The sequence below is a fragment of the Rhinatrema bivittatum genome, chromosome 3, assembly GCF_901001135.1.
Source record: "Rhinatrema bivittatum chromosome 3, aRhiBiv1.1, whole genome shotgun sequence".
Classification (NCBI taxonomy): Eukaryota; Metazoa; Chordata; class Amphibia; order Gymnophiona; family Rhinatrematidae; genus Rhinatrema; species Rhinatrema bivittatum.
The window spans coordinates 324,898,169-324,925,225 of NC_042617.1; the positions used below are offsets into that span (position 1 = coordinate 324,898,169).

General features: G+C 43.5%; 1 protein-coding gene across 1 annotated transcript in view; it reads right to left on the minus strand.

Annotated features, from left to right (window-relative positions):
• Positions 1 to 27,057, minus strand: part of ARMC2 (armadillo repeat containing 2) — a 367,472-nt gene that overhangs the window by 31,187 nt on the left and 309,228 nt on the right. Inside the window, exon 14 of the mRNA XM_029595303.1 lies at positions 14,098 to 14,220. Coding sequence (XP_029451163.1) covers positions 14,098 to 14,220 — 123 coding nt within the window. The remainder of the gene's footprint in view (positions 1 to 14,097; positions 14,221 to 27,057) is intronic.

The following is a 27,057-nucleotide window of genomic DNA, read 5'->3' on the forward strand; positions in this document are numbered from 1 at the left end:
GTATGCAACTCTGCTTTCTCAGAGGACAAGCAGGATGGTAGTCCTCACACATGAGTGAATCCTTAGCTACAGGCTGCCTCCCAACAAAAAAAGGACCAACAGACACCCAACCAGGTGCCAGCAGGCACAAAAACATCGGTGCTTTTGGTAACAGGGGGAGGCAGCCTGAACCCAAACAGGCCTTAGGCAGAAGAGTTGGGTTCTATACCTCAAACAGATTCCAAAAGACAGACTAGCCGAACCTACTGTCGCATCAGCCATCCCTATCCAGACAGTAATGGGATGTGAATGTGTGGAGAGAACTCCACCTTATAACCTTGCAGATCTCCTCCACAGGAACTGCTTATAAGTGGGCCACTGACGCTGCAATGGCTCTGACAAAATGAGCCTTGACATGACGCACAAGATGTAATCCCACCTGGGCATAATAGAAGGAGATGTAATCTGCTAGCCAACTGGATAGTGTCTGTCTGGCAATGGCAACGCCCAACCTATTCTTACCAAAAGAAATAAAAAGTTGAGTGGACAGTCTATGGGCTTCTGACTGCTCTAAATAGAAAGCTAAGGCTCACTTCAAGTCCAAACTGTGCAGTACTTGGTTGTCTTGGTGTGAATGGGGCCTGAGAAAGAATATTGGCAGGACAACTGACTGGTTAAAATGGAAGTCCATCACCACCTTAGGCAGGAACTTAGGGTGTGTATACAAGACCGCCCTGTCATGATAAAACTTAGTATAAGGTTGAAAAGTCACTAAGGCTTGGAGCTGTTGAAGTGACCACCACCAAAAACATGACCTTCTAGGTCAGGTACTTCAGGTCACAGGTGCGCAACAGCTCAAAAGGAGCTTTCATTAGCTGAGCTAACATCATGATGAAGTCCCAAGACACAGCGGGAGGCTTCAATTAAAGTAGGCCCCGCATGAAGCGTACAACTATAGGCTGAACAGAGATGGGCGTACCGTCTACATACCTTGGTGGTATGCACTAATTGCACTAAGATGAACTCTAATTGTGCTGGTTTTTAAGCCAGCTTCCGATAGATGTAGAAGGTAGTCAAGCAGTTTTGGCGTGGGGCAGGAGAACGGATCTAGGGTCTTCTGCTCACACCAAAAGGAAAACGTTCTCCACTTCAGTCCATAGGACCTTCTAGAGGAAGGCTTTCTGGAAGCCACCAGGACCTGAGACACATCCTCTGAAAGATAAAGCGGTTGCAGAATTAACCTCTCAACATCCAGGCTCTGAGTGACAGGACCTGGAGATTAGGATGCCCCAGAATGCTTTGGTCTTGCATGATGAGATCTGGGGGAAGTCCACAGACTGATTGGTCCAAAGGCGTGGAAACCAGACCTGTCTCGGCAAATGAGGGGACTATGAGAATCATAGTTTCTTTGTCCTCATGAAGCTTCAAGAGAGTCTTTGCCACTAAAGGAATTGGAGGATACGCATACAGAAGACCCTTGCTCCAGACAAGGGCGTTCGAGGCTGGTTGGCCATCTGACCTGTACAGGGAGCAGAACCAAGGCACCTCTCTGTTGCAGGAGGATATGAACAGATCTACGTCCGGGTTCCCTCAGAGGCAGAATATCTGATTTGCTCATGTAGTCTGAAGGCTCAACTTAGCCTGTCTGTTACCATATTCTCCATCCCAGCCAGGTACATGGCCCTGAGCACCATCCAGTGGGACTGGGCCCAGGACCAGATCTGGACCACTTCCTGACACAGGAGGTACAATCCTGTGCCTCCCTGCTTTTTGACATGCTACATGGCTACTTGGTTGTCTGTGTGGACCACGACAACTTTATTGGACAGCCAATCTCTGAAAGCCCATAGCACTTCCCTGATCACCCAAAGTGCCAGGAAGTTGATTTGACCAGAGCGGAAGACTATGGCAGCAAGGTGGTGATGGCCAGCGGGCACTGAAGCGCCGCGAAAGGAAACTTACCCAAATCGCCGAATACCCTGACCTGGAGAAACTAGGGGAAGGCACTGAGAGGGACCCGATGGAACAATTAACAAAAACCCACAAGAAAAACTAAATTTTCCACAAGGCCAAAAAACAGCCAAAGTGAGCTCACTATTTACAGCTCCATGGAAAAAGAAAGACTGGAGAAGGACCCTGCGTGGAAGCATGGAATAGAGAATGCTGGGCATACTCAGTGTGCCTAGTCAAAGGTCTAGAAACTTTGACATTTTTCTGGATCGGGGCTTCAACTGATGATGTCACCAATGTATGAGGACTACCATCCTGCTCGTCCTCTGAGAAAAATACGTACATTTAATTCATTGATATACATGGTTTCAATGCATTGCACACAATCAGGAAAGTGTATGTTGTGGGGTATAAAATACTTAGAGATAGATCTGCTCTCAGCCATATAAGAGCATATATGCCACCACCTGTATTTGTTTGAAAGTTATCGTTTAAGACAGTAAAGGACCAAAACCTGAAGACATGAAGGTGCACACAGAGGAAGTATGGGAGCATACGACATGCTAGAGTAGTAGAGAATCAGGAAACACAAAGGGGCAGATTTTTAGAGGAGCGCGCACCGGGGTACATTTGTCGACACAAGGAAAATCTGTGGATTTTAGAAAGTATTCCTATCAAAAAGGGAGCAGTGACTTGGCGGCTTCCGAGAACATTTTGGCTGATCAGGGAGGGACAGATTGCATGGATGGATTGGCAGAACCAGGGGGGCAGATAGAGCGGGATGGGGGAGGGGAAAAAAAGGGACACATGATAGGAGTGTTCGCTGCCTTTAGCATTGACAATATTGTGATATCAACAGTTCAAGTACAATATGGGGGAATAGTAATTATGCTTCAGCGGATTTGGTTAGAAAGACCCTTTCTTTTTTCTTTTTAGTATGGTTTGGCGATCTTGTATGAATTGGGGCTGGGTTCTCTCTCTTAGCCACCTTTCTTCCTTTTGTCCCATAATGAGCACCTTCAAAATGCTATCACTAAATGATAAAGGGTAAAACTCCCACCACAAACGACAGCTCCTTTTTAATGATTTACACTAACTACAGATGGGGGTGGCCTGCATTCAGGAGACTCATCTAAAACGCAGACACAAGCACCTGATGTACTCCACTGATTATCCCTCTCAATTCTGGTCAGCATCTACAAAAGATTCTAAATACACTGCGGCTGGGATTCTTATACGTAGAAATTTGATATTTGAGTGTAAATCCTGCTGTAGGGATCCCAAAGGGAGGATTTTGATCCTGGGTTTGGTTATTGAAGGAGAGAACTATGCTTTGGTAAATATTTATGCCCCTAATACCAAACAGGGTCTCTTTTTTTCAGCTCTCTCCGTGCTCATATCCTCACGTTCTGAGGGTCACTTGTTGCAGGGGATTATAATATTACAGTAAACCCAGTCCTTGACAATTCACAAGAGTCACAGATACCATATTCACAGGAGTGCAAAATGTTTAAGCTGTTCTTGACCAAAAGAATGTCTCATAGATGTGTGGGGGAACAGACACCCTCATTCCAGGAATTATACATTTCTCTCCTCTGCTCACAACTCCTATTCCCATACTGACATGATCATGCTAGATAAAGGTTTAGTGCCAAGTGTGCAGGCAGTGGATATCTAACCGATCACCTGGTTGGATCATGCCTCGGCATGGCTCAGCCTCGTTTTTGGTGGTTTTGACAAAGGACAACTGTACTGGAAACTAAATGACAGTCTTTTAGAAAATGAGACCTTTGTGGGTCAGTTACAGGACACTATCAAAGAATATTTGCTTTTTAATGATAACACTTCACCAACAACCCTTTGGGAGTGCCTAAAAGAAGTGGTTAGAGGGAAATTAATTGTTTATGCATCTAATGTGAAGAAACAGGCAGGGGAAAAGCGAGATCTGTTTTAACAAATATCTCAGCTTGAAGCTATACACAAAAAGGGAATTTCTGCCAAACGTATGTAGCCAAAATAGCACATCAATTGGAGTTGGTTAACCAATGATACTATGAAGGTGAAATAAAGCAGGCAAACTGCTAGCTAACAAGCTGAAGGTTAAGGCTCTCCATAATAATGTGGTTAAGTTAAAAGATGAATCTGGTAATCTGCTCACAAACAGAAATTAGAGCGTGATTTTTGCGCTTTTATTCAGACTTATATAGTGCAGACTCCACCATTGATATGCTCGCAATTGATCAATTCCTGGCATCTATATTTCTGCCCAGCCTTGATCAAGCTCAGAGGGAGTATCTCGATAAGGAGATTACCCAAATGGAAGTAGCTGTGGCCATCAAAAAGTTAAAATTGGGGAAATCACCAGGCCTAGACGGCTTTACTGCTTTTTTTTTTACCTTGAATTTTCCTTGTTACTGCCCTTGACTAAAATGTTTAACACTCTGAGAGGGCAACCCTCCCTGCTCCAAAGTTCCAACATTGCAGGCATCACTATTTGGCCAAACCTGGGTGGGATCCATCATTATGTGGCTCTTATCGGCCCATTTTATTACTAAATATTGATTTAAAAATATTGGCAAAAATATTGGCAGACTGATTGAATGGCTTTATTGCTAAAATACAACCCGACCAGGCAGGATTGACTGCAGGTTGGATGGCCTCTGATAATGTACGCAAGATCGTGAATTCCATGTGGTGGGTGCGACAACAACAGACCCCCTTTATCTTACTTACTGTAGATGCCAAAAAGGCATTTGATCTTGTGCACCGGCCATATTTATTTAAGGTTTTGGATAAATTTCAATTTGGGCCTTATTTTATTACCTGGATCCAGAAACTATATTCCTTTCCCAGGGCATGCCATCAAGGTCAATGAGGATATTCACAAACATTTCCAGTTTTTTGCAGTACTAGACAAGGTTGTCCTTTGTCCCCACTTCTCTTTGTGTTGTTTTTAGAACCTTTTGCTCAGTGTATTAGGGACAAAGCAGAGATAACTGGAGTTCTGGTAGGTGATTATCACTCCAAATTATCGTTTGTTTGCGGATGATATTTTTACACTGACTCAACTGGCATCCTCTTTGAGTAGGGTTGTTTCTGAAATGTCCAGATTTAATGCAATCTCAGGTTTCAAAGTAAATTGGGATAAATCCGAGATACTTAATATTACATTACCCATTGAACAAGTCGAGGAGCTCAGTCATAGGTTTCCTTTTCGATGGGCATCTCAAAAAATTAAATACCTAGAGGTATATCTTGGGAATTCACAGGATATTTTCCAATTAAACTTTCCCCCTTTGCTGGACCGCCTGTGTAAAGATATGGACGAGTGGAATCGCTACCGCATTTCCTGGTTAGGGTGAATAGCCACTGTAAAGATGAATATCCTGCCTAGGTTGACATATCTTTTCCAAATCCTGCCTATAGAATTTCCCTCAAATCTGTTAAAACGATGGCAGAGAAAATTATTACAATTTATTTGGAAGGGTTGACATCCTAGGATCGCACAAAAGGTTTTGTTCCTACACAAAAGTCAGGGTGGCTTGGGGGTACCTAATTTATCTTGGTACTATGCGGCATCTCAACTGAGGGCTCTTATTGATTGGCATAGAGTTAATCCCCCAAAATTATGGGTGCAGTTTGAGCAGGCTATTTTGGGGACATTACCTACTTCAGCACTGGCATGGCAACCAAGGAGATCCTGGCCTTCAGGTACAACACCATCTCCTGCCATGCTTTATACTCTCTGTATCTGGCAGAAATGGAAAGTACACTTAATGGGATCCCAAGCTTATTACCACAGAACTCACATCTTTTAAAATACATTATTTATGCCGGGTCTGGGGCCATCATCATTTTCTGAATGGAAGGATAAAGGTATTGCTATATGGGCACATATTTGGGGACCCTCTGGCCTTTTAACTTTTTCTATGTTGCAAATGAAGTTTGATCTTTCAGATAGAGAGACTTTTGCATATCTTCAACTGAGACACTTCCTAACTACTCAAGGCTTACCTACAGATTTAAAGAAAGGAGTGTCCCTATTTGAAACACTATGCTGGCAGGCTGATAAAGTTATCCAAAACGTATCTGCTTCTAAATTCTGATCTCCAATCTAAGCCTGCTCATTTAAAAGCATGGGAAATAGACCTTGGAAGAGAATAATCTACCGAATACTGGGAAGACCTTTATGGTGTCTTAGGGGATTATTTTAGCCACCCTTATTGAAAATGGGTATAAAGAATTCTATAGATGGCATTTATCTCCGGACCACTTACACGGGTTATACCCAATGCTGGAAAGGCTGTGGACAATCAGGATCATTTCTACATCAATGTCCTGTCCTCGCCTACGTTTTGGAAAGCAGTTTCTAATTGGATATCTGATATGCTAGGGGGTTGAGGTTTCCCTCATTTCAAATGGTGCTTCTGAACGTTTTGATTTCATTTGAAGATACACCTCGTCAGAAATCTATACATTATGTATTAATCGTAGCCAGGTGTGAAGTAGCTAGGCCTTGGAGGGATACCACCATTCTAGCTTGTTCCAGATTACAGGAAAGAGTGGCTAAACTGTTTCACTTGGGGAAAATTACTGCTTATAAACAGAAGACCCTTCCCCTCCTTTATTAAAATTTGGAATTGGTTAGTAATACAATTGGGTCAGGCATTACCTTAATTATTATATTGAGAACTATATCTGGGGCAAAGTGTTTTTCTGCTGCATATTATAATTTCTTGTTTGCCAACTTCTATTTTGCCTTGGGTTATGCTTAGGCTTTCTACCTTTACTTTCCCATACACTATTGGAATTTAGTAACGTAGCAGAGGGATAGGCTAGGGAGAGGGGATGGGGATAGGGTAGACATTGTATAAATGAGAAACCATACAACGCTTTATAATAACTTTATTTGCCTTGAAATGTTTATCCTAATATTGTTTTCTTCTTTGGCAACGTATGTTGATAAATTTTGTGTATAATGCGGTTATCAAATAAAAATTAAGAAAAAAAAAGAAAAATAGTCCAGGCAAAATCAAGAAAGGAAATTATTTAGACAAGAGGATGAAGAAAAGTAAGCAATTCCTGCTCTAGAGCTCCTTTCCATTGAAAGATGACTACTACTTCCTGTGCATTTTTTCCTAGGAGGTATTTATGCATCTCATTTTCTCCAAGGTATACATATTTAGATCTTTTAAGTCTGTCCTCATGTGCTTTATGAAGACTATTTTAATAGCCACCTTCTGGACAGACTCCATCCTTTTTCCAACCTTTTTGAAGGTACACTCTCTAGAACTGTACTCTAAATGAGGTCTCACTAGAGACTTTTCAGAGGCAATATCACCTTTTTCCTGCTGGCTATTCCTCTCTCTATGTACCCATTAATACTTCTGGCTTTTGCAGTCACCTTATCTATTTGGCCTTCTTAAGATCATCAGATATGATCACCCTCAGATCTTGCTCTTATTTTGTGCATAGAACTTCACTCCTTAATACTGTACTGCTCCCTTGGGTTTTTGACATCCATATCCATGACCCTGCATTTTTTTTTAGCATTAAGTATTAGCTACCAAATTCTAAACCATTCCTCAAGCTTTACTAGATCCCTATTCATTTCTTCTACACGTTCCCAGGTGTCTGCCCTACTGCAGATGTTGGTATCAATCTTCTGATAAAAGGCAAACCTTTCCCAATAGCTCTTCCACCATACATTTAAAAAATTTTGAACAGAAACCAAACCGAGGACCAATCCCTACAGCACAGCACTGGTAATCTTCCCTTCCTCAGAGTAAACTCCATTGACCACTACCTTTTGTTGCCTTCTACTTAACCAGTTTCTAACCCAGTCAGTTACTTAGTTTATAATTCACCTATGCAGAATCATGTCAAAGGCCTTGCTGAAATCCAAGAACATACATTCAGTGCTCTCCCAAGACATGCTAGAGATAAAGTTCCTGAATGGAATAAATGACAGTTTTATGGAGCAATTGGTTCAGGAACAGACTAGAGAAGGAGCAACTTGGGGGACAGTAAGTAAATCCATGGCTGTAGCACTTAACTTTCAAAAGGGAAACTTTGATAAAATGAGAAAAATAGTTTAAAAAAAATATTGAAAGGTGCAGCTACAAAGGTAAAAAGTGTGCAACAGGCGTAGACATTGTTAAAAAATACCATCCTAGAAGCACAGTCCAGATGTATTCCTCGCATTAAGAAAGGTGGATGGAAGACGAAACGATTACTGGCATGGTTAAAAGGTGAGGTGAAAGAGGCTATTTTAGCCAAAAGATCTTTATTCAAAAATTGGAAGAAGGATCCTTCAGAAGAAAATAGGATAAAGCATAAGCGTTGTCAAGTTAAATGTAAGACATTGATAAGACAGGCTAAGAGAATTTGAAAAGAAATTGGCAGCAGAGGCAAAAACTCAATAAAAACCTTTAAAAATATTTCCGAAGCAGAAAGCCTGCAAGGGAGTTGATTGGACCGTTAGATGATTGAAGGGTTATAGGTGCACTTAGGGAAAATAAGGCCATTGCAGAAAGATTAAACAATTGTTGCGTCCGTCGGTCTCAGACGGCTTCGACCTCTGTGCCTCACCTTTCTTCCTTCTCTCTCTCTCCTCAAGCCTTGGAAGAAGGCTGCTGCCACGTCTTCACGCCGCTCTCTCCGGCGTCCCCGGAATGGCAACGGCGACTGTGTTCGCCATGTTTCTCCTGAGGGCCTCCTAGGGTGCACGCGCGCATGCCACCCCCGTCTTTATCCACGTCATGGCGGGAACCTCTGGGGCGTCCCCTCCGAGTGACATCAGGACATCCGGGTATTTAGCCTGCCCTTCGTTTGCTAACAAGCTGAGCTAGCAAGGATTGGAATGCCTTCGGCCTAAGCTACTCTGCTGCTTCCTTGCTGCCGCTGGAAGCTCTCTCTGCCCTTCGGGGTCATTCATCTCTAACCTGGGTACCCGCTCCTCGGAGGCCCTTGTGCTTTCTTTCAGGTACCAATCTGGTATACTGGGGACTTGCTCCTCGAGGGCCTGCTCTCCCTACCTTGGTGCCTACAGTTCTACTACTTCTGCCTGTCAGGATTCTTCATCAATACAGCTATCTACTTCAGTGAGTAATTAACCTTGTCAGTCTGTCTCACCTTCAGCATCAGCGCTGCGAGTCTGCATCCGGGACTTCTCTACTACCTTGTGCAGCCTACCATCTACCTGAGTGTGGGATGGGTCTCCTCTGCTGAGGACCCCCTGGACTACTTCTACTGGGTTACCTCACTGCTGCCGCCCCTGTGCAGTACCACCAAGCTGTATAATAAATATGAATTCTCTGTGTCTGCGTGTATAGAGCCTAGCCTAGTACTGAGGTTCCTCACGGGGCTCCTCCCCGTGGGAGTGGCCATCTCCGTAGTACCCAAGAATCCACTCCAACACCTAAAAACCATCACAACAATTTCTTTGCTTCGGTGTTTACTTAAGAGGATGTTGGTGAGATACCCATTCCAGAGAAGGTTTTAATGGGTAATGGATCAAATGGACTGCACCAAATCACAGTGAACCTAGAAGATGTGGTAGGCCAGATTAACAAACTGAAGAGTAGTAAATCACCTGGACAGGATGGCATACACCCAGGGTTCTGAAAGAACTAAAAAATGAAATTTCAGATATATTTCAATAGTTACCTATCATTAAAATCATCCATTGTACCTGAAGATTAGAAGATGGCCAATGTAATCCAGATATGTAAAAAGGGATCCAGGGGTGATCCGGGAAACTATAGACCAGTGAGCCTGACTTCAGTGCCAGGAAAAATTGTGGAAACTGTTATAAAGAATAAAATCACAAAATATTTAGATAGAAATGGTTTAATGGGACACAGCCAGCATGGGAAGTCTTACCTCAACAAATCTCCTACATTTTTTTGAAGGGATGAAAAAACATGTGAACAAAGATGAACCGGTAGATGTGGTATATTTGGATTTTCAGAAGGTGTTTGACAAAGTCCCGCAAGAGAGGCTTCTAAGAAAACTAAAAAGCCATGGGATAGGAGGCGATGTCCTTTTGTGGATTGCAAACTGGTTAAAAGACAGGAAAGAGTAGAATTAAATGGTCTGTTTTCAAAGTGGAAAAAGGTAAACAGTGGAGTGCCTCAGGGATCTGTACTTGGACCAGTGCTTTTTAATATATTTATAAATAATCTGGAAAGAGGTATGACAAGTGAGGTGATCAAATTTGCATATGACACAAAATTATGCAGAGTAGTTAAATCTGAAGCGGATTGTGATAAATTGCATGAGGACCTTGCGAGACTGAAAGATTGGGCATCCAAATGGCAGATGAAATTTAATGTGGACAAGTGCAAAGTGATGCATATAGGGAAAAATAACCTTTGTTGTAGTTCCACAATGTTAGGTTCTATCTTAGGAGTTACCACCCAGGTGTCAATAGTGGATAATACATTGAAATCGTTGGTTCAGTGTGCTGTGGCGATCAAAAAAGCAAACAGAATGTTAGAAAATATTAAGAAGGGAATGGCAAATGAAATGATGGATGTCATAATGCCTCTGTATTGCTCCATGGTGAAACCGCACCTTGAATACTGTGTGCAGTTCTGGTCGCTCCATCTCAAAAAAGATATAGTTGCACTAGAGAAAGTGCAGAGAAGGGTGACCAAAATCATAAGTGGCATGGAATGGCTGCCCTATGAGGTAAAGCTAAGGATGTTAAGGCTGTTCAGTTTGGAGAAGACACGATTGAGGGTGGATATGATAGAGGTCTACAAAATCATGAAAGGACTTGTAAGTAGCTCATTTAAAACGAATCGAAGAAAATTCTTTTTCACTCAGCGCATAGTTAAGCTCTGGAATTCAGTGTCAGAGGATGTGGTTACAGAAGTTAGTATAACTGAGCTTAAAAAAAGGTTTGGATAAGTTCCTAGAGGAAAAATCCATAAACTGCTTATTTAATGTTTAGGTACTTGCCAGGTTCTCATTACTTGGATTGGCCACTGTTGGAAACAGGATACTAGACTTGATGGACCCTTGGTCTGACCCAGTATGGCAATTCTTATGTTCTTAATCTTACTCACTGGCACACCAGTCATATAAATTGATTAGATTTGTCTGACAGGACCTACATCTATTAAAGAAAAGGAAAATTTGTAAAGTAACAAAAAAAACCCTAAGGAGATTATAAGTGAGCAGAAAACAAAACTTTGACTGAAAAAAATTGGCACTGAAGTACCAAAAAAGCCAACAAAAAGGATGTGAAAATGTTGCAGCCACCGTCTGTCATTGTCCTTTGAGAGATCAGGCAAAAACTGAACAGCAGCAGGTTCAGCTGTATATAGGAAGCTTCCTGTATGCCCAACGTTCTCCTAAAAAGCCCTGGAAGAGTTTGAGTGCTCAACACATGTTAGAGGTCGCATGAACCATCATTGTGGCTTGTTGCTCCTGCTTGCCTTCACACAGGCCTATCCTGTAAAGTGCGGCCGCGTTTACCCTGCTCCTAAGCCGTTTTTAACTTCGTTTTCGGCCGCGTTAGCCCTTCCTGCGATCTCGAATCCCCTTTAACCTACTCCTACCGCGTCCTAAATTCCCCGGGCAACCCCTTCCGCCCGCGGCATGCATATTGCATGCAAACGAGCGAATTAGCGCGATATTGCATGCAAACGAGCGAATTAGCTATTCACCTGCAATCCCGTAACCCGCGCCCCGACTATCGCTAGTTTTCCCTGCCGTTTTGTCGCGCGTTTAACCTGCAAACTTACCGCCTACCCTGACCCAGGCGGTAGAGGCATGGGTAAGGGTAGGTGGAAAGCTTTCCCCCAGCCCCCGCTTGCCTGCCCCGGCCGCGATCATGGGTGCCGGTCTCCGTGGCAGCCCCAGTCCTCTCCCCTGCTCCCGAAGCCAAAAAAAAAAAAGGGTAAAAAACGTTGCAGCCCCCCTCCGATGTCTGGACTGGGGCTGCCACGGAGACTACAACGGCAAAGCGACTTTTGGTTTTTTTTTTGCTTCGCCGCTGTCAGTGTGCCCCCTCCTCTCGGAGCAGGGCGCGAAAAGCAGCCTTGCTCCGGGAGGAGGGGGAGCACACTGACTTCGTCGAAGCAATGGCGAAGACAGCGGCGAAGCAACGGCGAAGACAGCGGCGAAGCAACACGAAGACAGCGGCGAAGCAACGGCAAAAAAAACCCAAAAGCAATTTTGGTTTTTTTTTTTTTTCAAAGCGACAATTTTTTTTTTTTCCAAAAGCGACTTACTTTTGGGATCTGTCAAGATCCCAAAAGTAAGTCGCTTTTGGACGCCTGCCAACTTACTTTTCTGAAGCCATCATCAGGAACCCCTGCGATCGTAGCTCCTCCCGACGAACTCAAAGATGGCCGCCTGCACAGGGGAAGCGTGCAATTGGCCGCTGAAGACGTGACGTCACGAAGTCACGTCTTCAGCGGCCAATTGCACGCTTCCCCCGTGCAGGCGGCCATCTTTGAGTTCGTCGGGAGGAGCTACGATCGCAGGGGTTCCTGATGATGGCTTCAGAAAAGTAAGTTGGCAGGCGTCCAAAAGCGACTTACTTTTGGGATCTTGACAGATCCCAAAAGTAAGTCGCTTTGGAAAAAAAAAAAATTGTCGCTTTGAAAAAAAAAAAAACCAAAATTGCTTTTGGTTTTTTTTTTGCCGTTGCTTCGCCGCTGTCTTCCTGTTGCTTCGCCGCTGTCTTCCTGTTGCTTCGCCGCTGTCTTCGCCGTTGCTTCGACGCTGTCAGTGTGCTCCCCCTCCTCCCGGAGCAAGGCTGCTTTTCGCGCCATGCTCCGAGAGGAGGGGGCACACTGACAGCGGCGAAGGAAAAAAACCAAAAGCAAAAAGTAAGTCGCTTCCCTGCTTCACTCTTCCCTCCACCCGGAGCAGGGTGCGAAAAGCAGCCTTGCTCCGGGAAGAGGGAAGAGTGAAGCGGGGAAGCGACTTACTTTTTGCTTTTGGTTTTTTCGCTTCCTGGTATCTGTCATTTCAAATGACATTTGAAATGACAGATACCAGCGTGCCGTGAAGCCTTAGGTCCGCGCACCCAGGATACTGTATAGGCGCTCTATCCAGTATCCTGGGTTGCGCGGGCCTAAGGCTTTTCGGACGCGGCTTACATTTACATATAATTAGGGTTCAGGATCGAGCGGTAGGTGAGCTGCACTATGCGGGCGGTAACCGCGGGTGCCGTAGGCACTAACGCAGCTCTTCCTACCGCTCGGTACTGGATTGGCCTGATAGAAAGTAGTCTTTGTAAGGTGTGGAAACCTTTTATTGGTCCAATTAAGATTTATTCAAAGATGATGCTGTACATGAACTTTTGATATCGAATAGGTTCTATCTTCAGATGTGAAGGGTTACTCTATGTATTGGAAACCAAAGTATACAACAACATATTAGCATAATTCTTATGTTGCCCTATGAAGGGTAACACAACATGCAAAGAAATTCTGTGGTACTTAATCTTTTATACTGCACAAAACTTGTCCTCCTGTTATCTAATTGATCCTATCCCTTCATGCTCATTTCTTGCACCTTCCTCTCAGTTCTTCCTTATGCTCTCTCTTCTATTTCATAGATTTCTTTTTTCTTGCTCTTTTTTACCATTTTTTCATTATTCTTCTATACTTTGCTCCTGTCCTGTACTTTTTTACATCATTTTTCCATATTCTCTCTGGATTTTTCTGTTTCATATTTTGCCCAATTTCCTACCTTTCTTCTATTTCTTATTTTGCTCATTCTTGGTATGTTGCCTTGGTTGAATGTTTCTATTTTACTTCTCTCTCCTACTTTCCATATTACTCTCTGTCTTCTCACTCTCAGCTCCCACCTTTTCAGTTGATGTAAGTGGCTGGGCTACTTGGGTCAGCTGACTATAGGTTACCAATTTGCAGCTGGTCAAATGGCTTTCAGTTGCTGCACTCCTCTCTCTCTAACTGCAGGTGAAATGGGCTCAGCCCACTGCATGCTTCCTCCTCCAACCTCTCCTCCAGCTTTGCCAGTGTTTCCCATTCTCTCCCTTTTGGGCTGATCTGCGAGTATGTTTTAACAGATCAACAACAACATGCATCAGAGATTCATGTTAATTAGGACACCACTTTTACTACTATATAAACTGTACAAACATTTCTGAAAAGTAAAAAGGATGGTGAATACTGCACTCACAGTCAGCAATTGACAGCTTCCTTGCTTTTATTATGGAGTTCTGTCCTTGATAGTAGGATAAATTGTTGATCGTGGCAGTAGTATTGATTACCAGCTCCTCGCATTCATCAACTGATTTGTAATCTAAGAAGAAGCAAGAAAGAAAACCACATTAAATATGCTTGAAGCGTATTACAGTTGCCCAGCCAAATCCATCAATGTTTTATAAGCAGGTTTTAATGGAGGACCAGCAAAGCACATTATCACCTTTTCTAGTTCTGGAATCATTACTACACTCAGGAGTTCATTTATTTGATTTTGGTCTTTGCTATCCAAGGAAACCAACTCCACTGCCAATGTTTACTCAAAGCAGCCTACGTAAAAGGATACCAAAGATTAGCTTTTGGTATTCCAGGTTCTACGAATTGTGTCAGAATAATCAATACAACTACTTAAATCTAATCTATTGTATTATTACAAGGAAACAAAGCAACAAAGGTGACATCATATGTTTTCACACAGCTGAGCAATGCTCTCACCTAGTCATGTTCTTTGGTTCTTACCTAAATGTGCTTGCTTCCTTTATTGTGCTGAGTTCCACATTCATAGGTGTCAGATACCACTTTCATCTTGATGGCACTTAGTCGCATAGACCCTTTTCCTTTAGGAAGTAAACTTATGGGGCCTTTTTCAGACAGTTCTTTACCAAAGGCCCGTGGTTTCATTTTGATTTCCTACAAGCAAAATCCCCAAGACTGCTGTGCTGTTACTGGACAATTCTGTATCCTACCTCCTCTTATCATTCTGAACTCACCCTTGCTATGGCAGCTGTTTCCTTGCATTGCCCTTCATTCTGAATTATTGGGGGCCTCATTTCTCCCAGGTTTGTAAATCTTTTCTTTTTGTTTTGAATCAATGTTGCAATATTGTTCAGATCCCACCAGTTTCTTGTTACGATTCTAATATGTTCTGTAATTTACTTTATTGCAGCCTTCCTTTTATTTCCTATTTTATTCTTTATTTACAGTTTTCAGCAGGGAATAGCTTGAATTCAGAAGTATGTGGAAGGAAACAGTACAAATTAACATAATTATACACAGCCCTCAAAAAGAGAAGGGAGAACTCAGTGAGAAACCATATCCAGGAATTAAGGAAAATTGGCAGATCTGTAGCACAGTTTGCTAAGTGATTACGACACATGGGATGGGTCCTATGGTCTTCTAGGAATAAACAGATTCACTCTAGATGTTACCCAACACCGCTTCAGAGGAAACTTTAGTGGCCAGAGTCACTATTCCTCGGGCTCCGTAAAGATCTCTCTATTCTGGGAAGACAAACAGGACAAGAACTCTGCCCCGAGACAGAAACCTCCTGAGGCATGGCCAAAAAAGTGTCCTTTTATTTTTACTGCTTTCGACAAGTCAGGAAATACTCAAATATTTTTTTTTATTTTTACAGCATAAATACATCCAATATCTGTATATCCAGGAAATACCACATTCATGTAAAGAAATACAGAATAAAAAGAATTACTAACATTGAAAATTAAACATGAAATAGTATCAAGTCCACAGATAAAGGGGGGAGATGTTTCCAGCGCAGCATATAATGGCTTTGTTATATAAATAACCGAATAAGTCGCCTATGAGGAATCATGCCAAAGGCCTTGCTGAAATCCAAGCACACTACATCTAGCGCTCTCCCTGATCTAATTCACTGCTCACCCAAGCAAACTGATTAGATGTGTCTGACAGGACCCACCCTCTGGTGGAGGAAAAGGATTGTAAAGTCACAAAAAGCCCAACTGGGGAGATTACAAAAGAGCAGAAAACAAAACCATGATCAAAAACCAGCACTGAAGTACCAAATGGGTCGAGAAAGCAGCCGCCGTTTGTCTTTGTCCTTTGAGAGATCAGGCAAGAAGTGAACAGCAGCAGGTCCAGCAAGTTTTCCTAAAGAACTCTCAACTCAGACGAAGCTGCAATACGCCACATCCAAGTCAGACCTCTCTATTACCAACTAGACAATCGGATTTCTCATGGAGAAAATGGCTCGGCCCTAGATATACATTTTGGAAATTTAAGAAAGAAAGTAGCCCCCTGGGCCAGCACCAGCTCCCTGAGGACCATTAAAAGGCTCTCCTAGTAACCTGATAAAGAAGTGCAGCTGCCCTGTTAGTCCACATGTACATATCGGGCGATACCTTATTACTGGACTAACCTAATACAGTAGCCAGAGTATACATCAAGAAACAGGGAAATATATTACTCTTTTGGCCAAAGAACAAAAGTAGTACCATTTTTAAAGAAAGACTTTATAATTAAATTGCTATTCATCTCCAAGGCAAAAATTATAATTAAAGACCCTCTTGACACAGATACCAGGAGCTCACACTGGCCTTCGTGACTCACAGGAACTCTCACTTTAAAGGTAAATCATAGGCTTTCTAAAGAGATGACATGTGCTGAGGAGAAATCTGCAAAACTTCAATGAAGTATTTTTAACCATCTCCTGTGCTGACAAGTCTCATTCTAGGAAAGATCAAATTTGTAACTTTTTATATCATAAGTTGTTTTCCAAGGTTCTGATATATTCGAAAGTACTTAAAGCAGAAAAAAACTCTCTCAAATATATTTAGACTAAGATTTCTCAAATGTAGATATAGCAGACAAAACGAAGACCAAGGTGACAGCCCTTTTTCATTAGAAAAGCCTTGCCCTATCCTGCCGATTCAGACGCCTTCCTAGCCTCAGCTACTCTCCAAACACTGTTGCATTCGGTACCACTCACTGACACTGAAGCAAGCACTAGGGCTCTCAGTCTCGCAATGTGATGTCTTGTGCTGCTACTGAAAGTTGCAGAACAGAGGAGCAGTCTGTGAATCTCCTCCAAGGTGTGGGAACAGAGGTATCCAGGATGTCGGGACTCTGCTCCTGTTTAAGTATCGGAAGCTGTGAAAAATTAATTAGTACTTGAGATCTCGTGGGTACCTGCTCCATTACATAGTAGAGATGTGCTTCGGCTGAACCTTTTGGTTCAGCCTTTGTTATCGGCAGCCGCGGGAAATTTCGGTTTCCTGTGGTTCAGGCCTTTTTTTTTTTTTTCGGCTGCCCCAAATTTCGGGGTTAGTGTGCACTATCCCTGAAAAACGAAATTTCCCAAAATTTTGGGGAAATTCCATTTGTTTTTCAGGGCGGCCGAAACATGACAAATTAGATAATTTCGTTGAAATTGTCTAATTCATACTAGACTAATGTACATCCCTATTACATAGCCTGAAGCTTTCAATATTGCACTGCTATGGCAGCTCGAACCATAAATCTAGCCATTGTCATCTATGTCAGGAAATGTCAGGGACAGAGTTCCAGAGGATATGCCCTCACTCTCCCCTTATGTTTGACCATATGGAAATAGGAGAAAGGGGAAAAGCATGGCAAACAGAAGTCAGAACTTAGCCTACAGACTACACCCAGCATGCTTAATCCTGCTGCTAGATATGGACAAGTGGCCCATATGCCAAATGGGTTAGAGGGAGAGATCTCCTCTATTCCTTTCAAGAGGCTTTTCTTTGTCAAATGTCAATGGACCCCATGAGGGGAAGGGATGATACTAGACATGGTATTTGTAAATGGGGTTAGGTGGTGAAGTAAACTCCAGTAATCATCAAACAGTATAGTATAAAATAAGAGTCAAGGCAGAGAGAAAAGTTATCAAAGATCACATTCCTGGTCTTCAAGATTACAGACTTTGCTAAAATGGGGGACGCTGGCAGCTTGGGAAAATATGAGAGCTCAGAGAAGTTCTGCTGGATGTATTTATCTGATCTTTGGAGCCATGATTTTTCAAGACTGGAGAAGGGTGGATATTGTCCCTCTTCCTAAAAGTGGTAACAGGAGGGTAGTGGAAATTATAGGCGATTTAGCCTCACCTTGATGGTAGGTAAATTAATTGAGACACTACTGAATTTTATTTTTATTTGATTTATATTCCACTTTTCAGCACTGGGATGCAGTATCTGAAACAGCATGGTTTTACTAAAGAGAGAATCTTAACTAATTCTGTAGTTGCCCAGTTAAAAAAAAATAGATGAAAGGCGTAGACTGGATGTGGTGTATTTGTATTTCAGCAGAGGTTTTGCTACTGTCCCATATAGGACACAAAAACTGAGCAGCCTGGGACTGGGTCGCAAGGTAACGCAGTAACATAGTAAATGACAGAAGAAAAAAAAAGACCAAATTGGTCCATCCAGTCTTCTCATTTTGGATAGATGAGAATATAAATTCACATATTGGCTCCCTATCCGTTTCCATTACAGTTCAAACTTCTTATCCACCACAAGAGCCTTCACTCTGTAACTCTTCACTACCCCTTCTCTCCCTCACTCCTCCTTGTGAACTCCACTCATCGGGCAAGGCACTACTATCTATGTTTTTCTCCTCCACTGCCAACTATCAGCTCTGTGCTTTCCACCTTCCTAAACTGTATACTCACAAGTTTATTCAGCTAAATTCTAGCCGGATAACTTATCTGGCTAAAATATAGCTAGATACCTTAGAAATGGTCTGGGGCATAACTGGGAGGAGCTGGTACTCAGAAGTAACTGTATAAATTAGCCAGCTAACTATGGTCGTCCCATAGGCCTGTCCTAAAGTTAACCGGATACATTTCTCTAGATAACTTTAGGGTAGCTCATACCACTGATTATACAGACTAAGTTAGCTGGCTAGTTTTATTCAACTAACTAGCCAAGCCGTATATGAACCCCATTTTTTTTAAGGCCACTTTTAAATCTTAATCTCTGATTATCTCGCTCACAGCTTTATCGATTTTAACCATTTCTTAATAAATGAAATTCCCCAAGTCTCTTCTGACCTATATGTTTGTTTTGATTAGACTAAGCTCTATGGAGCAAGGACTGTCTCATGTTTTTTGTACAGTTCTGCATACGTTGAGAAGTGTTACAGAAGTGATAAGCAGTAGTAGGACATAACTCAGTCCAACAGCAGTTCCTAAGTCTCATGATTTTTACCTGAACTTTCAACCTCTTTCCTATCTCTGCACTCTATATCTGTACCAAAGTTGCCCAAAATTTATTAAAGAGGCTGGGTCAGGGTGTACCCTGGGCAGGTTTTTCTAATTTAGAGGTTAACGTGATATTCTTCCCTAACTTGCTAAACAAATGACCATCCTAAATTTAACCACACATATTTTGGTGGAGAACTGGATTAGAAATTTGTTAAATGACAGATAACAGAGAGTGATCTAAATGGTATTCACCTGAAGGAAAGAAGAGCGATTAATGGAGTGCCTCAGCCATCTGTCCTGGTACCACTTTAGTTCAACATCTTTGTGAGGGATTAGAGGGAAAAGAGTGCCTTTTTGTAGATGATACTATGATCTGAGTAGAGAAAACGAGATGTGATCTAAAAATGCTCAAGTGGGCAAGTGCTTGGCAGTTAAGTTTCAATGAAAATAACACAGAAAATCTGAGGCAGCAGGGCTCTATAGTGGGGGCAAGATACTAATGCGCACTAACTAGGAGAGAAAATATGGCAGAAAGATACAGAAACAGTCAGAACTGTATTGGGTGCCCCAAGCCTGATTGAAATATTCCAAGGTCACCTTGATATGTTGCTTGTACATATTAAATCTTAAGAACTTCAGGAGGCAGCTCTTTGGCTCAAAGTAAATATTACAGGCAGCATTAGCAGTAAATCTGAGAGAATGAGATCATATCAAACATACCCTGGCTAATGAGCGAGGTTCATTCTTGTCATGGTGTGTGCTACACAAAGCCCTGGGAGAGAGATATCAGGATATTCGAAGATCTCAAGGTAGTGAAACTGTGATAAGGTATTAGCCAGAATCAGAAGGATACTAGTGTATAGAGAGAGGTATAGCTAGTAGAAAAATAAAAGGAGGTGATAATGCCTCTATACAGGTCATTGGGGAGACCCCTCCTAGAATACTGTGCTCAATTTTAAAGGTCATGCCTTCAAATTAATATAGACAAGTGTTGCGATCCTGCCCGTGGCCGGAGCCGCAGGTAGTGTCTCACCCCATTTTGGCGACTTCTTCTGCGGCTGGAGGCCACCAACGCCCTGTTCTTGCAGTGGGAACCGCCATCGCCACTGCTGCAATCAGTGGTGGGGAACCACCGCTGCATCTGTTTCCACTGCAGTGGGGGCCGCCAACACCACTCGCGGGAGGCCCTCGACCTTTCCTTTTCCTCTCCGGGAGGAGGGGCCTCCATCCCCGGCCTTGCCTGCAGCCGTCCTCAGCTGCGTCTCCACTCTGCGGCCTGCTTCTGCTTCCTGTTCAGTCTTCAGCGGCAGGGACGCCGCTCTCCAGGGTCCTACACTCCTGCTTCCTAGGGTTTCCCAGGCGCGTGCCCCTCCTCTTTATTTAAAGGGCCGCAGCACCCTATGCTGCCATCCCTCCCGGATGACATCATCTCGCCAGGCCTATTTAAGGCAAGCTCTGACAGTCAGAACCTGCCTTTGCAATGAGATTCTTCATTCTTTTTGCCTCCAGGTATCTTTGGAGTTCCTGACTTCTCCCGCTTCGGATTGTCTTCTTCAAGCCTGACCTCTGCCTGCCTGACTACGCTGACCTCTCCAAGCCTGACCATGCTGGCCTCTCCAAGCCTGACCTCCGCTGACCTCACCAAGCCTGACCTCCACCTGCCTGACTACTCCATCATCTCTCCAGGAGACCTCCAGAGGCCCACCTAAGGCCAGGCGGCCCGGGTAACCAAGGGCTCAACCTGAGGGAACCCCGGGTTGCTATTGGTGAAGCTCCAGTTAGCCTCTGTCTCCTCCTGTGCTCCGCCTCCTGGTGGCAGGCGCTCTCCAGGTCCAACCAGAGGGCCGTAGCAATTCTACACCAGGCCAAGGGTCCACCTCCAGTGCAACAACAAGTTGAAGGTGGGCCAGGTAAAAGCTACCAAAATGATGTAGAGTTCTATACCAAAAGCACTATGAGATGAGACTTAAGGATCTAAATACAGTATGTATACGCAAGAGGACAGAAGAGATGGGGAAGATGTGATAGAAACATTCAAATATCTCAAAGGTATAAATAATACACAAGCAGCGGACATTTTTAAGAAAGAAAGTTACTTTCTCCAATGGACAGCAGGACGTCATCAGATGGAACCCAGCATGGAACTTTTGACTTCAAAGCTTCTAGGAGTTTTGAGCATGCCCTACTGGGTATATGCAGCCTTATCCACCTCCCTGCCTCCCAAGCAGGGCCCCTCAATCCATGATAAACCTAAGGCTTAGAGAAACCAACTCCAAGGGGAGGTGGGAGGGTTTTGTGAGGACTGATATCCTATTGTCCATCAGAAAACAAACACTGCAGGTAAACATGGAGGACAAGCAGGATGGCAGTCCTCACAAATGAGTACTCAAGTTACAGGCTACCTCAAACAAAAAAGAAGAACTAACCAGTGCCGAAAGCAAAACTATTTTAGATGGTACCAGGCCAACCTCATATTATCTGTTTTTCCTTTTCTTTTTGTGGCAGTCAATCAAAATATCGGGGCCCTAGGCAGGAATGGAGTTGGGTTCTACCCCTCAAATAGGCTTCATAGGACAGACTGTTCATAATTCAGTTTTGCATCATGAATCTCTGCCAAAACAGGGACGAGGTGCAAATGTGTGGGGAAAAACTCCCACTTTGCAGCTTTTCTTCCAACAGTCATGCCTCCAGCACTGAGCCTTGATATGCCTCACCAGACCTAGGTCCTCCTGGACATGACAAAGGACACAAATCACTAAAACAAGAGAATATAAATCTCTTGGCTATGGTCATTCCAGGTTTATTGAATTCAAGAAGATAACCTGAGTGGACTATCTGGGGCTTTAGACTACTCCAGATAAAATATTATGGATCACTTGTATCTGAAGATTTATTTCAAATCGCCTTTATATACTTACACACAACGTTAAGCAATGACTAGAATGAGCACAGAAATAAATTATTAGGAAGAAATTTAGAACAAGGTGGGAAAGGCACTAGGGTTTGAAGCAGATAGATCCATCCTGCCGAAGTAATCAGTAAAAAATATTTATGATCTTCCAGGTAGATACTATGTTGACAAGAGCTTCTAATAATTGGGCAAGCACTATACTGAGCTCTCACAGCACTCCAGAAGGCTCAGCAGTGAGGTTTGACCGAGTTCGCCCCATATAAAGCATGCAATCAAGGGTGTATGCAGATGGATTTACCTTCTACATAGTGACAAAAGTGCCAGTTTCATCAAGGTGAAATTTTACTGCATCAGTTATCCAACCAATGTAGAAGGCAGTTAGATTTCATGTGACACAAGGGAAAGGGTTCTAGAACCTAAGACAGTCTTTCCACACCAGGGACTTCCCTCCTAAAACCCCTTCTGGATGCCAGCAGAATAGGAGAAACATTATCAGACAGATCCTGGACTGCAGGGCTACCCCTTTCAGCATCTAGGCTAAGAGCCCAAACCCAATGCTGGGATAGAGTAGCAAGTCCTAGTCCGAATAGATCAACATTGGAGAATTTTCCAACCTGATGGGATCCTTGACAAATGCTTCTCCAGGGAGCTTCAACTGAATCTGTCTCAGTCAATAGGAAGCTATGAGGAATATAGTTGCCTAGATTTTCTGAGTTTACATAGATTTTCTGAGTTTACAGGAAAAACGTACTGAAACCCCAGACTCTACTCTGGGGGAAGATATCCAGGGTAAGTTGCCACATTCCCCTATGCTATAACAGAATTTTAGGAACCTCTCGGTTAAAGGAGAAGGGAATAACAGCACTACAGATGTATTGTGCTTGTGGAATACATGGACTTTACCCCTGTCCAGGAACCATGGAGTGTTCCAGTCTGACCACAAGGACAGACTACTTGTCTACTTGGCATAGAGCTTCGAGCCCTATTATAAAAAATGACCAGTCCAATAGAACAGCCTTTGGTACAATCAATATCTGTTTGTACGAAGATCAATTCATTGGCCAATTGAACCCTCAAGTCTTTATATTAACACCTACTGTCCGCTCAAGGAGGTCAATGAAAATCCTGAGTGATCCTAAAATCCTGAGTGTGGATCCTTCTATGCGAGGTCCCCAATCCAAGGTCGGATGTATCCATGGTCAGGACAATGTGTACTAGACAATCCTGAAATAAATCAGCCACCAAGACAAAGTCTCTTGTGATTGAACACTGTGGTTGTTGCCCGAGAGATGCAGAGTGGATACAGCCACCAACATTTTAGGGGTCAGTGTACTCCTTGACTGATGACACAGCAGAGGAGAACCATGTACCTTCAATCCTGTAAGGACTAGCCTGACCTGTCTTGAATGGACATCAGGTGATATACTTAAGCTCTTTGCAGCAGACATTCAATAGATGAATCCTCTTAAGCAGGGGAACTGCTTTTCTTTCTTCATGAAACATTTAGTAGAGGTTCTGTCCATCCCTTTGGGACAGCGACCTATGCCGGCTTCAGGAAAAGGATAAGGAAATCTGGTACCAACATTCATATGTTCATTACCTCTGTGGCACTTCTTGGAGTTGTATCTATACGCAGTTACCCATTCAGGTGGGAGAAACTTGCACCATTAATTCGTGCAGGTGTGCATGTATACGAAAGCCTGGCATTGCGAGACATACAGGGTGCTAATGAAAGCCAAAGGTAATACTCTGTGTTAGAAGTGGGTTTCTCTACTAGGAATCCAATCTCTAGGAGCTGGAAAGATCACTCTCAAATGTAACCATCCCAGAACTAAGAAGTATATTATGTTTCCTTCTCTGTAAAAGAGCCAAGGTGCCGAGGGAAAAGCATCTCAACTTTCCCTTAGCAGGCACTGTATAATGCTAATATCTAGGATGGGTCTGAGCCCTGCCAGCTTCTTTGGGGGCCTGCAGAACACACATAACGGGACCTTCTCCTCATACTTCTGATGTAATTTGGTCAGACCCCAGGGAACTTTTGAAAGGGAGAACAAAACATTTCCTGACACTGAAAAGCTGCAAAAGAATTTCTTAGACAACAATTTGGATTATCATATACGACTCATGATTATCCAAGTATCTCGGGATATTCTGGTTTTAGTAATTCTCATCCTCCCCTGGACTAAGAGGTATTACAGCTGCAATATTGGGATCTGGGTAATGTTCCATGAGCCAGTCATAACTCTGAGCCAGGCTCCAGCTAGCAAAGCTGTAGTCTTTGTATCTTCTGCTCTTTCCTGAGAGCAAGGAACAAGCTGTTGATGAAGTCAAGAGATCAAGTGAAAAACTTCTCCCATCACTACTGTGCCTCACTCCTGAGGCCCCAGCTGTGGATAAGAGGGGCTGTGGTGGCAATGGAGAGGGCATGTGGTGACCTTAACACTAACCTGCCACTGCAACAAAGGAGTTCACCAGGAACTGCTACTAAAAATACTAGGGCTGTAACAGATCCTATACTACCACTCTGCAGTCCTTTATTACCTAGTAACCCCAGAGAGTCAGAGGGCATAGAAGGGGCTGCTCTGACAACCCCTTGCCTGACCATAAACTATGCCATCATCAGGCCTAATAAAAGCGCTTCCAACCCAGAGAGCTCAGGATAGTAAAACTCCTGGGAGCATCTCAGTAACAGGAAACCAAGATCACAAGCTGTCAGAGGGGAAACCCTCTAGAAGAGACCTTCCCATTCCCTGTGGAAGAGATGAATCAGAACTCTGATTTTTAACCCCACTCCTGGATAACCCCATCCAGTGTGGATGGCCAGACTAGGAGTGGGCACTGATGCTTTCTATGCTTATTTCCATCAGCTTACTCATCTGTGCAACAAAGATTCCAGCAGCACAGTAGCACTTGATGTCGAACTGGTATCTGACATCGATTTCCATTGGCACAGTGGTGCCTAAAGTTGATTCTATGGGCACTGCAGCACCTACGTTGATTCTCATCAGTTCATTGGCAGCCATCTGTGCACTGACATCCAATGTCTTTGGGGCATGGCACCATCAGTGCATCAGCCACTGCTGATTGCTCCCATTCCCAGGTCTGGGGACTGCTCTCCAGTTCTTCCTCAAAGACTGTCTGCTAGGACAGGCTGGCAGACAGGAGAGGAGGCCACGCCATCCAGGACACAGAAGGGATAATTAATTTGGGCTCCTAGAGACGTGTGATTTCAAGGATTAAGAACATAAGAATTTCTCATATTGGGTCAGACAGAGGTCCATCAAACCCAGCATCCTGTTTCCAACAGTGGCCGATCCAGGTCACAACTACCTGGCAAGATCTCAAACAGTAAAAAGATCCCATTCTGCTATCGCACAATGATAAGTAATGGCTATTTCTTAAGTCTACTTGGTTAATAACAGTTTACTGACTTCTCCCGTCAGGAACCTTTCTAAACCCAGCTACGCTAACTGCTTTAACCACATCCTCTGGTAATAAACTCCAGAGCTTAACTGTGCATTGAGTGAAACATAATTTTTTCAGATTTGTTGTGAATTTGCTTACTAACATCATGGTGTGCACTTTGTATTTTTTTGAAAGAAAGCAGAGTTGCTTACCTGTAACAGGTGTTATCCCAGGACAGCAGGATGTAGTCCTCACATATGGGTGACGTCACTGGACGGAGCCCTATCATGGAAAACTTTCTGTCAAAGTTTCTAGAAACTTTTGACTGCCTCACTGAGCATGCCCAGCATGCCATGATCCCTGCAGCCACAGGGGTCTCCCTTCAGTCTCGTTTGTAGCAATAAGTGCGAGTGAAAAAAATAAAATAATAAAACGGCAGTGGACCCAACTCTGCGGGGTGGCGGGTGGGTTTTCGTGAGGACTACATCCTGCTGTCCTGGGATAATACCTGTTACAGGTAAGCAACTCTGCTTTATCCCAGGACAAGCAGGATGGTAGTCCTCACATATGGGTGATTAGCAAGCTACAGGCTGACTCATGTTTTGTCAGGTCAACAGCACACAACTCGTGCAACGGGGTGCCATTGACTATGATGAGGCATCCTGAATCACAGCAGGCGGTTGTGGAAGGAGTTGGGTATTATACTGGAAATAGGTTTTTCAAGACAGATTGTCCAAAGGCAGAGTCTTGATCTTCCTTATCTAAGCAGTAGTGAGCTGCAAATGTGTGAAGAGAACTCCAAGACGCAGCTTTGCAGATGTCAGCAACCGGTACTGAACGGTATTGCGCTACTGAGGTTGACATAGCTCTTACTGAGTGTGCTTTAACTCGCTCTTGGAGAGGAAGGCCTGCTTTTTCATAGCAGAATTCGATACAGTCTGCTAGCCAGTTGGAGAGAGTTTGTTTGCCCACTGCAACTCCTGGTTTGTTTTTGTCAAAAGAAACAGGAGTTGGGTGGATTTTCTATGGGCTGCAGTGCAGTCTAGGTAAAATGCGAGTGCACGTTTACAGTCCAAGGTGTGCAAAACTCTCTCGTCCTGGTGAGAGTGAGGCCTTGGGAAAAAATGTGGGCAAGACTATAGACTGATTCAAGTGGAAGTCAGTAACCACCTTGGGAAGGAATTTAGGGTGAGTACATAGGACCACTCGGTCATGTACGAACCTGGTATGTGGTGAGTATGTGACAAGTGCTTGTAACTCACTAACTCTTCGAGCACATATAATGGCTACGAGGAAGAGAACTTTCCATGTAAGAAATTTAACATCGCAGGAGTGCAAAGGTTCAAACGGGGAGTGCATGAGCCTTGAAAGTACTACATTTAGGTCCCATTCAATGACTGGTGGCCATAGAGGGGGCTTGAGTTCTAGTAGGCCCCTCATAAACCTACTTACCAGGGGTTGTGCTATTATTGGGGCATCCCCAACTTTTGTGGTAAGCTGAGATGGCACTCAGGTGTACCCTCACCAAAGAAGTCTGGAGACAAGAGTCTGAAAGGTGCCAGAGATAGTCTAACAGAGATGGAGTGGAGCAGGAAAAAGGGTCGATACTTTGAGTGCATCACTTGGTAAATCTAGTCCAT